We start from the raw sequence: 15,612 nt of genomic DNA, 5'->3' as shown, positions 1-15,612 counted from the left end.
TTAGCTTCAAGAACTCTGTTTTGTTGGCTCTACCACCCCCACTGTGCAGTAAGTACTTCAATCACTGTTTTTTGCTGAAAAAGTTCCAGTAGTACAAATCAAGCCCAACCGTCAAATTCATGGCGTGTATAGAATCTGTTAACAACCCAATATCCGCAATTTGGCATGTTTCATCCACGCAATATCAGGCGATGAGATTGACAGCAGTAGCAAAACAGCAGGGTTTTTAATCCTCCAATTTTACACAACTAAAAGCGAGAAAAAGGAACTCTCATAACCACGCTCTTCCTTCATCTTTATCTAGTCACCAAGGCACAAACCAAAGACAACCAACTGGAATCCTCAAGAAAACTTCCGACTTCTGTAAAATGTACTTGTTCTCCGTCATAAACTGGGGCATTCGATAATTCCAACTAATAAAGATCCTCAAGTACACGAAAAACGATGTAAGACAGACTTTAAAAGAAAGCAAATGTTCTTCTCTTTACCTCTTTTAGTGTTGCTCGAAGTATAAGGGGAAGGAAGGGAAGCAGAATGTTACAAGAAAGGAACCAACTCGCTAATTGAATGCACTTGCATTCAGAGATTCTCGTTATCATTCTGATGTGCATAATCATATTACTGTACAGAAATGCGGAGTGGCATTTGAAGGTACCAAAGAAAGGAGGAATAAAGCTCAAAGAGAAATATGTACTCCTATTATACAAAAATTAATCCTGAACTTCCAAGCAAAATTGGATCTTCAATCTTCAAAGAAAAAAAAAAATCCTTTATGTACAAGATGAATCTTAAAAAAAAAAAAAAAAAGTTGGAAAGGGAACAATTACTAAAATATCTAAAACCTTATGTATCATTCTTGTATGACTAAAAGGCACAAAGCCTAACTGGAGGTATTCTTCTTTGCAGCATAGGAGCGATATGCTGCCAATCCAACAACAGCAACAGCAGCAGCAACTGCAATAACAGTTGAAGAGTCAAAGCAAATGCAGAAGGCTTGAGGAACCTTTTATGTACAATCACCTCAAAGATTCCCCCTTTTATCCATTTGCCCTTTCTTTTGGGGGGTGACTCTTTTCAACTTAATTCCAGATTACTAGACCATAGCTCAAATCACAGTCAAAACTTAGGACACCTTCTAGCATACAGGATAAATTTCTAGTAATTTACAAGCAACTAGCCTCAATAAGGTAGTGCTACTGCCGTCCTAACAGTTTAGTTTCAAAAGGAAGGCATTTGAGAGAAAAATCATACCTGAGACAAACATGAGAGAGCGACTAACAAAATGGCGATACAGTTTCCTGTTTTGTCCAACCTCAGTTTCCGGAATGTTGAGATGAGGGCGATCAGCTGCAAGCACTATTCTCTGGAAAACATTGTTCAGATCTCTTTCCTTCACACTCACATGAACGGGTGCATCTATTCCCATATCCTGACAAATCTAAAACATAAAGCATACTTACCACAGTTAAAAGATTAGTATATGCTCATTTATGTGTTTGTGTGGGCGTCTCTGTGTGTGTGTGTGTGTGTGTGAGAGAGAGAGAGAGAGAGAGAGAGAGAGATCATCTTTTGTAGTGGTTTTGTAGTTAACTTTTACTAATATTGTGGAAGACGAGGTGCACACCTCGACCTCCTTCCCATAAAAATCAGATGCAATAAAGCGGAACCAATTAAGTAACAAGTACCTTGGCTGAATCTTTTATACCATTTGAATAGGAATCCAGATCATCTTTGGCAGCAATAAAGAGACATGGCACCCCAAAACCGGTCTCTTCACCTTGCCTAGCAACATCCTTAAGCAATTCGGATGCTCTTTTTAAAGAATTTTCATCCGAGCTAAAGAAATGAAAAGTATCGTGAGAAACATCAGCAAATTTTGGAGAGAAATCTTTAGGAGAAAATTGAAAAAAACAGACATATTCTAAGAGTAGAGTTCTCTCATGCATCAGTGATAATGAGACTTGAGAGGCTAACCAAAGCAACATCTAAGACTTCCAATGACAGCTACCAACAGGACATAATTAATCATTTAATCCACTGAATCCTAAGTAGTCACAATTCACGGTTAACTCTTTGTTTAACATGCTACAATCCCCACCTGTCATAAACAAATACTGCGACATCACAAGCGGCCAAAGACTTCTTATCAGACAACAAATTTTTAACCTCATCTTCAGGAATTTCACGAAGCACAAGAGTTTTTCTAGTTCCCTGCATTACAAAGTGTATATCGCAAATATGTCATCACCATGGTATTCCAAAGAATTTAAACTGTATAAATATGCTTGTGACAAGACATAATAATTTTTTTACTCATAGAAGACTGATATGGTCTTACATTAAACATGCTTTTTACAATTAGTCATACTCATTGACATAATATGTCATGCGCATGTTTATGGATTTGTGCAAGAGATTGAGAATCTTGAGATGGTACAAGAACATAGTTTATACGAATATGTGAGTGTGCAAGTGAGTTCATATGCAGAAGTGTGTGTGTGTGTGAGAGAGAGAGAGAGAGAGATTCTTTCAATCTAACTCCAAAGCATGACATTTAAGCCACTAGTACTCACCGCAGCCTGGTTAACAACATTCACCACATACCAATCACTACTAGTTGGTCTGTAATTTTCTGAGAACGGCCTTAAATACAAGAAAGAGAAAAGTAAACGACGTCAAAATCTTTGTGGGATGTAATGAACATTATGCACAAGGAAAGACAGAAGCCAGCACTGGCAATAATACAAAGCAGAAAGTTAAAAGGATTAGAGACAAGTTTCTCCTAAATTTAAACTAATCTGATTAAAATATGAGAAAAATCATAAGCAATACACCTTCCAACAAAAGACTTTAAGAGTGTAGACTTTCCAGCATTTTTAGGTCCAAAGACAAAGCATTGATGCACATCTCGTTCTGTTCTCTGTTTCTTGCGGTCCACAGATCTTCTCCTAGTTACATGGAATGCTGATGCAGCATCACAGTTATATCCAATGTATATTAAGTTAGCCAAACTTTGATTGGGGTTCAGCAAAGTCATAAGAGCCCACTGCAATCATGTGCTCTGTATCAGTGACAATTAACCGATAGCTCAACATCAGGCAGAAATGCCTAAGGTAAATGGCAGAATAAGAGACAGCATCCAGCAAATGATTCAAAAACAGGCAAAAAGTACAGAACAAAGATAAAATGCAGCTAGAATAAAATATCAGTGCAGAACTCCCATAAGAAATCAAATAACAAGCAGCAAAGGCCAACTGTAGCTTTTGTGAGGAACAACCCATAAACCAACATGCAACATAACATTATCTGTTGAATAGATAATGTTGCATGAACTTAGTTCCACATGACAATCATATCAAGTTGACAGATCTATGTTGATTTATCAACATATAAACATGCGCATATGCATGTATAGATAAATAAATGATAACAACAGAGATATTACAATTAAACCTCCCAATTGCAAATCTGAAGCTACAGAACTTGAGAAGTTTTAAGAAGCCAACAGGAATAACCACAGGAGTCAAAAACCATATGACAACAAAAAAATATAAACGTACGATCATATGCAATCATCAATAAAAAGGCATATCTCTAATGGCAAACTTCACTAGGAGTAACCACTACAAGAGCTTCAAACAACGCACCTCACATAGATATCCAGAAAGAGATAAGCCCCCCATTGGAGTTCTGTCAACTGCATCCTTATAAGGAGCTTCTTCCCACGGACTGAAGTTTAAAAAATAAGACAGATTTGAGAAATAATAGTATTTCAAAGGAAAAAAAATAAGAATAAAACCATGATTCATGTGTAATACTCACCCACTAACATACATACATGCATGCATGCATATACATACATACGTATATATATATATATGTATGTATATATATGTATGTGTGTGCATAGATATATAGACACACACACATACATACATACATACATATATCTATGTATATACATGCATGTGTGTGTGTGTGTATATATAGAGACACACACACACACGTATATAAGCCTGAATAAGCCTCATAAATCAATATCCAATCTCATACATTTGATAACTAAAAGTCTCGTGCTTTATCTGTGTTTAAAATGCATAACAGAAACAGGAAAACTTTGTATTATATCTAGACCAGCCAAGTCAAGTCATATTTGTACGTGACTCTTCAAAACAAATTGACAAGCACAACATGCAAAATGAAGCACCACCATAAACCATAAAGTCAAATCCAAATAGAGCAGTTCAGGGAGGACTGAAGACAAAACTGCTCAAAAAACCAACCTTTCTGGTGCAGTTGAAAATAGTTCAACAAGCTCAGAATACTGAAGAACACCATCCTGTCAAAGAAAAACTCAGAAAATGATCTTCAACTGTCGAATATCAATTAATGTCTAAAAAACAGACATAACTGAAATTTGAATATAAGGTTATGCAGCTCCATAGTATGAGTCAACCATAGGAAACATGAATTATGCCAACTTTAACGCTAAAAGGGCACTATGATCCTACCAACATTAAAGCCTTTGGTGATCCCTTGTTACCTAGATAGCCATAAGAAGATTTTTTTTCTTGCAGGCCCCATTAGGGACTAGCTCAAACTTCAATCTTCCAAAACTCAGACATCCTAAACCCTCCACAGATACCATTTATTTTTGTCCAACTTGCACTTCACAGAGAATTAGACAGCCTTTGAGTGGTAGACATATGAGTGTGTTTGGATTACACATTATTTCCATCTTATTTACACATACTAATTTGCTTGCATCATCAACACATTTTCCAATCACCTTTTTATCTCACATATATCATATCAAAAATGTGCTACAGTATTTTTTCACAAAATTATCTCAAATAATTTACTATCCAAACACACTCACTCTCTCTTGCTTGCCGGCTTTCCCATGGTTACAAATGTACTCTTTTCTATGTATATTCAGTTGCTATATTGGAATGATCTTTTCCACAGAAAAAATTTTCCAGAGAATGCAACTAAAGCAGAGCACAAAAGTTCAGGCCTAGTTAACACTAACATTTAAAAAAATTTTAAAAAATTAACTTAAAGATATACGATTGGAAGAGGACAGGGAGAAAGTAATCTCTACAGTAAAACACAGTACATTGTAGGCTTCACGAAACCAGTTAGCTGTAAATTTTCACTGAAAGAGTTACTTGATAGGTTTCAAACAAATTAGAACTCGGCAAAATACAAATTCTCTTAGAATGAAGCAAAATGTCTACCGTACTTTATCACCATCATATGTGCTGAAGACTCCCTTCAAGAACTCCATGGCTTCACTTGTCAATTCCATATTCTGCAAGAAGATAATGGCAATTTTAGAAAAACGTTTTAGACATACTAGACTCTCTATAGACCCCATTCTTAGTACATCAAAGAGATACTCAGAAAGAACAGGACAAAATATCATAAAACTGAACCATTACCATTTTGACCAAATTTTAGTTGAGAAACCAGTAAGTTCATAATAACAGAACATGCGAGACTCATTAAAAATATCTACTCAAGTACAAGCAGAATCACAGTATTGATTTTTCTCCAGCTAAATGCTACGGTTAGATTATCTCTTTACTTGACTTCTAAGGAATTCTTGGAAACACGTCATGTTTAACCAGTAAGGCAGTTTCATGAATGTGATGACATTAGACTGCACAAAAACCTTATCCAATCATGCAAAAGGAAAAGAGGTAATTCATGGCTTCATTAGAGGAATCACCTGGTCAGGAGCCTTTTTGAATGGAATAGATAGATAAGGATCCCTCAGCTTAATTTCATCATCATACCCAAATTTTCTTAAAACAGTCCAAGTTGTCTCAAGCCGACCTTTTTCAATAAAAAGAGCATGCAAATAAAGAAACCCTGTCAGGGTAAGCCCAAGGTCATTGACTCCTTCACCCAACTTCTCTTGTACGACTCTCTTCACCTCCACTATTTCAGCAGACTGTAGCGGAGCATTGAAGCATCTAACCTGTATCATATCATTTCAAATGGTATAAATGAAGGCACTAAAACTGGCAGAGACAAAATATAAACGGGAAGAAAAATGATAATGTATGATGAAACAGTATCAGAGAAAAGGAAGTGGGAAGCAGCAACCTGAAACTCATTCAACTCTTCATCATTGAGGGCATCATCCATGTCATGGTCACAAAGTATAAATATCCGTTTTAACGCTCTTACGCAGCGGGGTTTCAGAGTTTGAGTCTCTTGATCAAATAGTGGGGCAGTTGGATGAAGTACTGCCTTTTGAGCATAATAAAATACTTCAGGGACCTATAGACAAACTAGCATAATATTAATAGCAACGGACTATAATTAAAAAATTTTCATAAAATGAAGTGACAGAATCTCTAACGAATAGAGGCAAACCTGAAGCATATTTGCTGCAGAACATTCTATACAAGTCTCAATCTCTCGAAACTGTTGCATAATTGGGGCCATTACCTGCTCCAAACTCATATGATACTCCTCATCTCGCTTATCCAGCTTGCAGCCAACAACTATGACTGGTGCCTTTATCTGAAAATTGCATTTAACAAAAAAAAAGTATCAAGGTGAGTGGCAACAATCTCCACCATTTTGGCCTTGAATCTTGAGAATGAGAATGTTGGGATTGTAATCGTTGGTAGTGATAATGCTATTAAAGAAGGACATCTTGCCAAGCGCACTGGATCTATTGTGGATGTTCTTGCAGGAAAGGCTACACTAGGGCATGTGGTCAACGCGTTAAGAGTACCTATTGATGGAAGAGGAGCTCTAAGCGATCACCAGCGAGCCTATGCAAACAGGTCTAAAAGCGGTAGATAGGCCTCGTTCCTATAGGTCGTGGTCAACAAGAACTTATAATTGGGGACCGACAAACTGGAATAAAAACAGCTATTGCTATCGATATCATGTTAAATCAAAAGCAAATGAACTCATCGTAATTGAAAATAGTTTACCAAAAGATTTAGCCGTTAAACATTGCAACAAGTGTCAAAATAGATGCTTATGAAACAACATAATTCAGGAGAACTCCAGAAGAGAAACGGTAGGCTTGCAGCATCAGCAAGATGCTATATTCGGCACTGGTTTGCTTCTCGGATTTCACTCCGATGTTTATTACCAACCAAACAAAAAAAGAAAAAAGTTGGATAAATACTCGGTAACTCACATCAAGGTCCACTGTCTGCCCAATATACCACAAAAGAGCAGAGGAATCAATGAAAGAGTCTACGCGGGCACAGAAGAATATCGGGATTGAAAGCGTACCTCTAATCGGCGAAGTTCGTATAGCCAGAAGGTAGTGAGGCGCTTGAGCGTGGCAGGCTGATCGCATGCATAAGTCAGTACTACTACATCGGCTCGCTTCAATTCTTCAGCAAGCTTACCTCTGTTCTCCAAGCTAAACTAACCAACAATCGATAAAATACATCACTCATTACCCAAAAAAAAAAAAGGATGAATTAGAAAAGAACAAATAAAAAAGCACTGGTGACTTGACGATTAACATAACGTAGTAGAACGAGGAGGAAATGGAATGAAGGAGAGTAATTGTGAGAACCTGGATGAGGTATCGATGAGAGTGAGGGGGACGTTATCAGGATAGAAGTCGGGGGGAAGGCGAGTGGGAGGGAGAACAGGCTGGACTTGGATGGGGAAACTTTCGGAGGCGGCAGCGGCAATGAGGCTTGACTTGCCGGTAGCGCGGTCGCCGACGACGACGACGCGTATGTTTGTGCGGGAGGAGGAGGTTGAAGAACCAGGCATCGAAATGAATCGTGTCTGTGATCAGAGTGGAGTGCAGAGGTGTGAAGAGACTTTGAGAGGGGCGTGATCGGATGAATTCCGGTGATCGAATCAACTATTCACGGAATGTCGCGTCATGTTCCTATCGTGCTCTGAGCTCCTGTTACGATTGGACATTTGGCGAAAATTTTAGTTTGCCACCGTCGCCCACTCGGCCTGCGTTTCCATCCTGTCCCGAGGTACAGGGAAATCCATACAATGCGCATCGGACTTTGATTATCTGCTGTCATCATTGGGCTCGGGCCGCCATTATGTTTTGCTTAATTTAATGGGTCCGTGATAAATGTGATGCCATATTGCTATGTCCCCACGCAGATGTTTTGCAAGGTCGAATTGATTTTTTTTTTTTTTTTTTGCTAAAGTCATGTGAGACACACACCGCTAAATCAAGAACTTCAACGTCCATGCCTTTGACTCCATGTTGTTCTAATCTTCCTTTTTTTTTTTTTATCTATTGTCATAATTTACTCCTACTCCTGCTCTAATATATACTAAAGGGATCTCTAACCTATATTAAAGGCTACTCTAATCTCACAATTTACTCCTACTAAGGGCTACTCTAACCTATATAATAAGGGAGTGTAGGGTTATGGGAATTAACAGAACTGAACCAACATCTAACCATACAAGTGCAAGAAACATTGATATAGATTTAAGAGAAACCACGTTAAGTGACAACTTTTGATGGAAGCAAAGTTTGAATCCTTAACTTCCCACCCCATAAAAACATACATAGTCAATTATTCTAGAGGTAGTTAGTTCCATATTGTTCTAATCATCATTTCATTATTTCTAATAAAGTATGTTTCTCAACTATATTTTCCTATTCTCAAAATGTAGAATTATTTCTAATAAAGTATGTTACTCAACTAATTTTCCTATATGCAAAATGCATAATTTGGTGGTTTTTAAAAAAATGCAAGATTTGGTTGATTTTCTATTTACAGATAACATATTGTGGGTTCACAAGAGATGATTTTGCAACATACATCATCCTTGTCTATTGGAAGAATAAGAATATAAGGTTCTCTAAAATAAGATTCTCTAAGTAAAAGAAAATAAAAAAATTTAAAGCCAATGTACTCCGCTACTTCATTAAACAACTCTGTGACATATTCTCAATTTATTTTTTCATATATTAAAATTTAAATGATCAATAGAAGGGATATAAATGTGACAGTAAATCTTACAGAAAGCTTATGGTAGTTTTACGTGGTTATCCCTTATTAGAACCAATTATTAGCAGAAATGGTAGAAAAGAAAAGCGGGCTGATTTAGGGCGCCTTTTTTTGCCAGAAAACATTCCTCGGAGCAAGTTGAAGCGTTTTTTGGTTGTGTGAACCGCAAGCCCGGTTCTATTTTGCTCCGGAATGCCCCAGCCTTGTCTTTGGTGTCCCGTGAAGATTAAAGATGTTCCCTCGTTTGTTGCGCAGATCCCTCGCCGTCGTGCGCTATTTCTCGGCAGAAACCATTGGAGCGACGGTGAAGTCCCCACCATCAGGTGGTGCAAGCAGCAAAATCACGAGCACTGGTGGAAGAGACACCCTCGGGAGGAGGCTACTGAGTCTGGTATACACAAAGCGCAGCGCCGTCATCGCCATTAGAAAGTGGAAGGAGGAAGGCCACGTAGTCCAAAAGTACGAGCTCAACCGCATAGTCCGAGAGCTCCGTAAGCTTAAGCGCTATAAACATGCCCTCGAGGTGTCTTCTTCTTCTTCCTTCTCACTTTTTCCTTCTGTTTCTTTCTTTATTTTCTCAGAATTCTTTTGTTTATATTTCATAGTGAATATTACTGGGATGAATTAGAACTTGAACTTGCTAGTATATCAAAGATGATAAAATTCTTATTTCTTCTTAAAAATAAATCAATAAAGATGATGGAATATAAAGTTCTATGGGACCCCTAATAGCTCTAATAAGAAAAGATAGCGAAATGGATTCAATACATTTACTTGCAGCTGTGTGTGAGCTGTGGTGAACATTGAATCCGGATGATCATCCATTGAGTTGCTCCTTGCCAGCTTTTAGTATTTACCATAATGCTCAATAAAAACCTTGCACAAATTTTATTTTATGTTTTTGAGTAGCCTTGTGAGGCATTATCCTTTGCGGAGGTTTTATTTGTTTACTAGTCAATCTGAATACTGTACTTCTGTAGGTATGTGAGTGGATGAGGATACAGGAAAATATCAAGTTACTATCTGGGGACTATGCTGTCCATTTGGACTTGATTGCAAAAGTCCGAGGCATGAATAGTGCTGAGAAGTTCTTTGAAGATCTTCCTGACAAAATGAAAGATCACACAACATGTAGTTCCCTTCTTCACACCTATGCCCAACACAAGGAATCCGCTAAAGCGGAAGCTTTAATTGAAAAGATGTCAGAGTGTGGTTTCTTGAAGAGTCCTCTTCCTTACAACCACATGTTGACCTTGTATATCTCCACAGGGAAGTTGGAGAAGGTTTCAGCGATGATTCAGGAGTTAAAGAAGAACACTTCACCAGATGTTGTTACATATAACCTGTGGTTATCTGTCTGTGCGCTGCAGAATGACGTAGAAACTGCAGAAAAAGTATTCCTGGAGCTACAGAAGGAAACACTGGATCCAGATTGGGTGACTTATAGCACATTAACCAATATCTACATTAAAAATTCACTCAAGAAAAAAGCAGCTTCGACTTTGGGTGAAATGGAAAAAAGAATTTCCAAGAAAGTTCGTCCCTCTTATTCCTCTCTCATTAGTTTACACACTAGCCTGGAACATAAAGATGAGGTTTATTGGATTTGGAAGAAGATGAAGTCAATGTTCCACAAGTTAAATGACTCCGAGTATATGTGCATGATTGCATCCCTAGTGAAACTCCATGAATTATGCAAAGCAGAGAAGCTTTACATGGAATGGAGTTCTATTTCTCCAACTGGGGACTCTAGAATTCCGAATATACTTCTTGCTGCTTATATCAACGATGGTCAGATGGAAATGGCTGAGAAGTTCTACAAACAGATGGTAGAAAAAGGTATGACTCCTAGCTATACCACTTGGGAGCTTCTGACATGGGGCTACTTGAAACTAAAGAAGGTGGAAAAGGTACTTGATTGTTTCAACAAAGCTATTGGTAGTGTGAAAAAATGGGAGCCAGATGTAAAGATGGTCAAAGAAGTATCTGGGATGCTTGAAGTGAGTGGCAACATTGAGGGTGCAGAAAAATTGTTAGTTACTCTTCGGCATGCTGGACACTTGAATACAGGAATGTATAACTCACTTCTCCGAACTTATGCAAAAGCTGGTAAAATGCCAGTTGTAGTTGTAGAGAGGATGAAGAAGGATAATGTCCAACCGGACGAGGATACCAGGCAGCTCATACAACTAACTAGCAGAATGTGCGTGACTGAAGTTCCGAGCTCTATCCTGGGAGAATAACTTGAGATTTGTTGTCTAGGAGATAAAAAAATGTACCTTGATGTATGCCTTTATTCAATTTGATTCTGCAGTTGCAAGGATTACTGACACAGTCTGCTGCTTCAATTTTGTAAAACGGGGATAAGTAAGATCTTTACAAAGCGAGGAGACGGTTCTTCCATTCCGTTGGATGTTTGTTACTGAATTAGAAATTCATCGGGGTACAGAACAGGGAGGGTCCTCGTAGGCTGTGAATTTTGATGGCGTAATAAAATGGTGGAAGAAGGTTGGCTGATTAAGGATCTTAAGCAGATTTCCGGCAACTCATAGGATTTTTGTTGTTCAGTAATCTCCACACCCAATTACAGGGCATCTGTTCAATCAAATGACAAACTGTTTATGATGGTAAGGTTCTGGAGCAGTAGCAAAAGGAAAACAAAAAAACAGGAAAAGGACCTTCTCTGGAATTTGTTACAACAGCGAGACTAATTAAGCCATACGATCCTACGCGGCAATGTAAATTTGCACAATCTCGGCGCCTCTTTCCCCAGTCTTGGGAAAACGATGGATGGTTCAATGTTGGGCGATTTTTGGCATTTGAGAGAACAACATTGGACTTGTGGATGAAGGGAATATTCAAAAGAAACATGCGTTTTTGCCTTTATTATGTCATTTCCATGATATATAATTACATCAATAGGTGGAATGTAGTAAATTTACATGATATAACAGGTGGAATGTAGTAAATCGAAATCGAGAACGATGACTAATACTAGCACTAATTTGTTCAACCATATTCTTCGCTTGCTGCTACCTCGCGGCTTTCCGGTTCGTAGTAATTAGGTTGGGGGGATAATGGTAAAATCACAATCTGAGAAGATGGGGAAGGGAATCAACATGAGCTGGTTCGTTCACTTGTTCGTTCGGTTGATCAGATGGATGGTCCACTCTCCTAATTAAACCAAAGTTGGTGCGGTGGTTAAGACTTGAGAATGAAAGAGCCTCTTCCCTTCTACTAATAATAGTAAGTATACTTAATACACTATCCGCTGCAGCGTTAGAAGATGCAGCTATTTCCAACACGCACGCGCTCATACATTTCCTTCTCTCCAATATCTCCGGACCGACAAACCAACTGCCGGCCATGCAGGTCAAGGGAGTGAATACCTTGACTTGCATTCATCTTCAAAATTTTTTGAAAGTTTTATCAGCTGGTACGTTTAGCATTCATTTGATTCGACGGTAGTTCAATCTTTTTTGAGTTGGGCCTATTCCCTGCTCCTTAATATAAAGGAGGAATATGAGTAGAATAGAAAAGCTATCACGTAAACAAAAAATATATATATAAAAAAATCACAGGACCAACACGGATGAAAATTTTGTTGACTCCGAAACTTTTATAAGAGAAGGCCACGGATGATACGAGGAATTGGCATATAATTGGACCAGCGCGAAAACCTTTAATCTAAGAAGAGTAACTGCAACGACCTGGAGAGGGGTTTACCCAACCCAACCCAACCCAACCTATCCACCTATCCTCCTATCCTCGTCCAGGTCGTTATCATCCTTATTCGTGGTCTTGTTTCTCAACTTACTCATCATCCTCCCTCCCCGCTTATAAATGGATATGTTTATTATATATATTTATATAAAAAAAAAAATGCGTATTCCGCATTGGTATCTGTTATTTGGGGAAGGGAAAGAATTTCGAGTGGATGAGGGAAGGGCAAAGTGGTAAAACGCGGGCAAATGAAAACAAACGTTTAAGTTGATTCTATCCTTATTTTAAATCCAAAATCCAGGTCAACTATATATATATATACCTTGCTTCTTAATTTCCCATCTCTCCGCATAAGTAAAATTAGTTGCATTGCAGGTTCAGAGTTGGAGCTCGACATTCTCTCTGGATCCGTCCCTCAAAACCAAAAAGAAAAACAGAGCAAACCATATAGTAACCGCACCCCTTTCTCCCTTATCTGATCGTAAATAATGGCTGAGAATGGAAATGAGAACGTTATTCGGTATGAAGAAGGAATGTCGTGTCTTCTTCCCGCAAATGCTTTTGACCAGCAACAATCATGCTTGCAAGAGAAGGTGTTCTATTCTATCTTTCCAAGCTCAGCTCATCTGTCATGCTTCCCTTCCATATATCTTTATATATATATATATATATATTCTTTTTTCCTCTGCATATGATGATATTCTCAGTCCCTTTTAATTAATTTCGTCTTCTCTTTTCCTTCCTCCTATTAATCCTGATCATTCGACTGAATCGCTTGGTTCTGTTCTGTTGCATTGCTGGGGCAGTTGAGATATCAAAAGCACCACCAATCCTACTCAAAATCACCAGCAGCGGATAATTCGGTACTTAAATCACTTTTTTTTTTTCTCTTGTATGTACGTAGAGGAAAACTTTTATTTTCTTCTTGTTCATGATGATCATGAGCTTTTTCTCTGGTCTTCAATATGGAGTATGTATGTTATTATGCAGTTAGGATTTTCAAAGATATTCATAGTAAGTCAGCATAATAACAGACAAAATTTAGTAGATAATTAAACATGTGAGGAATAAGTCAAGGATTGTAGAAGATGCTTCCGCCAAATGTTGCGGGGCAACTCCTTGGGAGCGTGAATTTAAATCCGAATCTTTCCGCCAATATGATATGGTAAGGAGTACTTAATTAGTAGTATAAAATTTCTTCAATGTCTCTCTCCTTTTTTGTGATAAATGAGGATTGCTATGCCAGTTGTCAGTATTATTTATTTTGGCACACATTATTGTAGAAATATTGCAGAATTCAAACTCTTCACTGAGTACGTGTAATATTATTGATCCTGTCCTGTGTTAACTTAAGGTCCACTTGGCGAAGGAAAGAAAAAATTCTGACTGAATTAGCGCTAGGGAACCTGTAAATTTTAATTCCCATAATCTCTCCTTTGAATCCAAAATAACTGTCTCCCACTATGAACCAGGCAACTGGGGTCCATTTTAAGTACTACTAAGATTTACTACAACTGTAAGATTAATTTAAGCTTAATTTTATCTTCCCGCCCCCCCCCCCCCCCCCCCCCAAAAAAAAAGAAAAAAAATTAATAACCTTTGTTGTCATTTCAAGGATTGAAATCCCAGTAGTTGCACGTTAAGTACAGAACGAAAGGAGGATATATAGAACTTGTTAGAAGCCAATGACAGCATTTTTTTTAAAAAAATTTATTTTTCCTTCTCTCTCTCTCTGTGTGTGTGTGTGTTTGGGCTTCTTGTCTCGGCCTATGGCATTAATTAGGCAGGCCGATAGAATGAAGATGTAAAAACTGATTAATTTTGGCATGGTTGACGACGAGCATCGAGTAGCATTGGAAGTCCGGCCAGCTGGGAAACCAAAGAACCAGAAATGGGGGGTCGTCGAACACGAAATGGGCAATTGGTGGTCCTGGAATGCAAGCCCTGTTCTTGGATTCTGGGCAACGATCCTGCGGAACAGGAGTGTTTCTCCCTCGAAGAGCAGGAACCCACTTTCCATCATCCAATAGGCCAGGTGGTTGATCATTCGCACCAGCTATCACTCCACCATGCAATAATTCTTGTTTCTATGTATGTACTTTGTAGCACCTAGTTATTCTCTTCTTAATTTTAGTTAAAAGGTCTTTTCGCGAAAATGCAGCCTGCCCTCCTGTTCTCCTTCCGTCCCGCGTCGTTCAGGTCCTCAACCTTAATGTCCACGAACTTGGCTTCCAGTCCAGGCCCCAACAACAAGGTTTGCATTAGCGTTCCTCCACTCACTAAGTTTATCTTCAATCGTCGACTCAGCTCCTAGCTCAATATGCAACTTTCACACAAAGTACTGCCAGTATATATATATATACTATATATGTAGGAGTGTTAACTACTAACATGAGACCTTCGACTAATAATATGCAGAGCGTACTGGCAAGCAATCCAATGCTGGTGGTAAGAAAGAGAACATTAATGCAGCAGCCGGAGTGGGAAGCGGAGGCGGCCAGTGTTGCTCGCCGGAAATTTTTCTCCCGAAGGAATGGACTTACTAGCTTGGCTGGCTTTATACCTCGTACAGAACACTGACCAGAACCGGCAACTCGTTTCAGATTGATTGCTGCTGACCACGTGCCTTGCGGTGAATTAAAATATAGTTTAAATAATACCAGCAGCCAAAAGAAATAAATTATTTAGAAATGCTGAATTGCATAGGTTTTCATTCTTTTTGCACGAAAGAAGTAGATGGTACATAAATTATTTAGTTCCATTCGATCGATTGTATCCGTTTTCGGAATAAGGTTGATGTATGTTACAGCTGCGCCCGAACAAGAGACGAACTCCTCTGCCATTCAAGACTTCTAGCAATGAAGTCCATCACCGTGCATGGATCATTGGATGGACTCGACTCACC

The 15,612-nt window shown here is 38.5% G+C and overlaps 2 protein-coding genes across 3 annotated transcripts; one reads left to right on the top strand and one right to left on the bottom strand.

Moving 5' to 3' along the window:
• Positions 1–676: 676 nt before the first annotated feature.
• Positions 677–8,004, bottom strand: LOC113751904 (mitochondrial Rho GTPase 1-like). 2 transcript variants are annotated; one of them, XM_027296051.1, is made up of 14 exons: positions 7,562–8,004; positions 7,270–7,402; positions 6,388–6,537; positions 6,115–6,291; positions 5,735–5,986; positions 5,246–5,314; positions 4,284–4,339; positions 3,648–3,729; positions 2,835–3,046; positions 2,574–2,643; positions 2,099–2,211; positions 1,686–1,836; positions 1,252–1,438; positions 677–954 (listed from the first exon to the last, which is right to left on the bottom strand). In XM_027296051.1, the coding sequence occupies exons 1-14, from the start codon at positions 7,765–7,767 to the stop codon at positions 881–883; spliced, it is 1,932 nt and encodes a 643-aa protein (XP_027151852.1). In that variant the 5' UTR covers positions 7,768–8,004; the 3' UTR covers positions 677–880. The 2 variants fall into 2 exon arrangements, with proteins under 2 accessions (XP_027151852.1, XP_027151858.1); XM_027296057.1 differs by having other exon boundaries at positions 6,463–6,537.
• Positions 8,005–9,177: 1,173 nt separating this feature from the next.
• Positions 9,178–11,387, top strand: LOC113751217 (pentatricopeptide repeat-containing protein At4g02820, mitochondrial). Its single transcript, XM_027295147.1, has 2 exons — positions 9,178–9,507; positions 9,965–11,387. The coding sequence occupies exons 1-2, from the start codon at positions 9,217–9,219 to the stop codon at positions 11,225–11,227; spliced, it is 1,554 nt and encodes a 517-aa protein (XP_027150948.1). The 5' UTR covers positions 9,178–9,216; the 3' UTR covers positions 11,228–11,387.
• Positions 11,388–15,612: the final 4,225 nt, after the last annotated feature.

Source organism: Coffea eugenioides, chromosome 1, assembly GCF_003713205.1.
Source record: "Coffea eugenioides isolate CCC68of chromosome 1, Ceug_1.0, whole genome shotgun sequence".
Classification (NCBI taxonomy): domain Eukaryota; kingdom Viridiplantae; phylum Streptophyta; class Magnoliopsida; order Gentianales; family Rubiaceae; genus Coffea; species Coffea eugenioides.
This window is presented reverse-complemented; position numbering and strand designations above follow the sequence as displayed.

Excerpts from the sequence above, each read along its gene's own strand:
- LOC113751217 (XM_027295147.1), top strand. The coding sequence starts at position 9,217 with ATGTTCCCTCGTTTGTTGCGCAGATCCCTCGCCGTCGTGCGCTATTTC. Across the intron at positions 9,508-9,964 it reads GCTATAAACATGCCCTCGAG|GTATGTGAGTGGATGAGGAT; the intron begins GTGTCTTCTTCT and ends GTACTTCTGTAG.
- LOC113751904 (XM_027296051.1), bottom strand. The coding sequence starts at position 7,767 with ATGCCTGGTTCTTCAACCTCCTCCTCCCGCACAAACATACGCGTCGTC. Across the intron at positions 5,987-6,114 it reads AAGAGTTGAATGAGTTTCAG|GTTAGATGCTTCAATGCTCC; the intron begins GTTGCTGCTTCC and ends GATATGATACAG. Across the intron at positions 3,730-4,283 it reads TTTTCAACTGCACCAGAAAG|TCCGTGGGAAGAAGCTCCTT; the intron begins GTTGGTTTTTTG and ends TTTAAACTTCAG.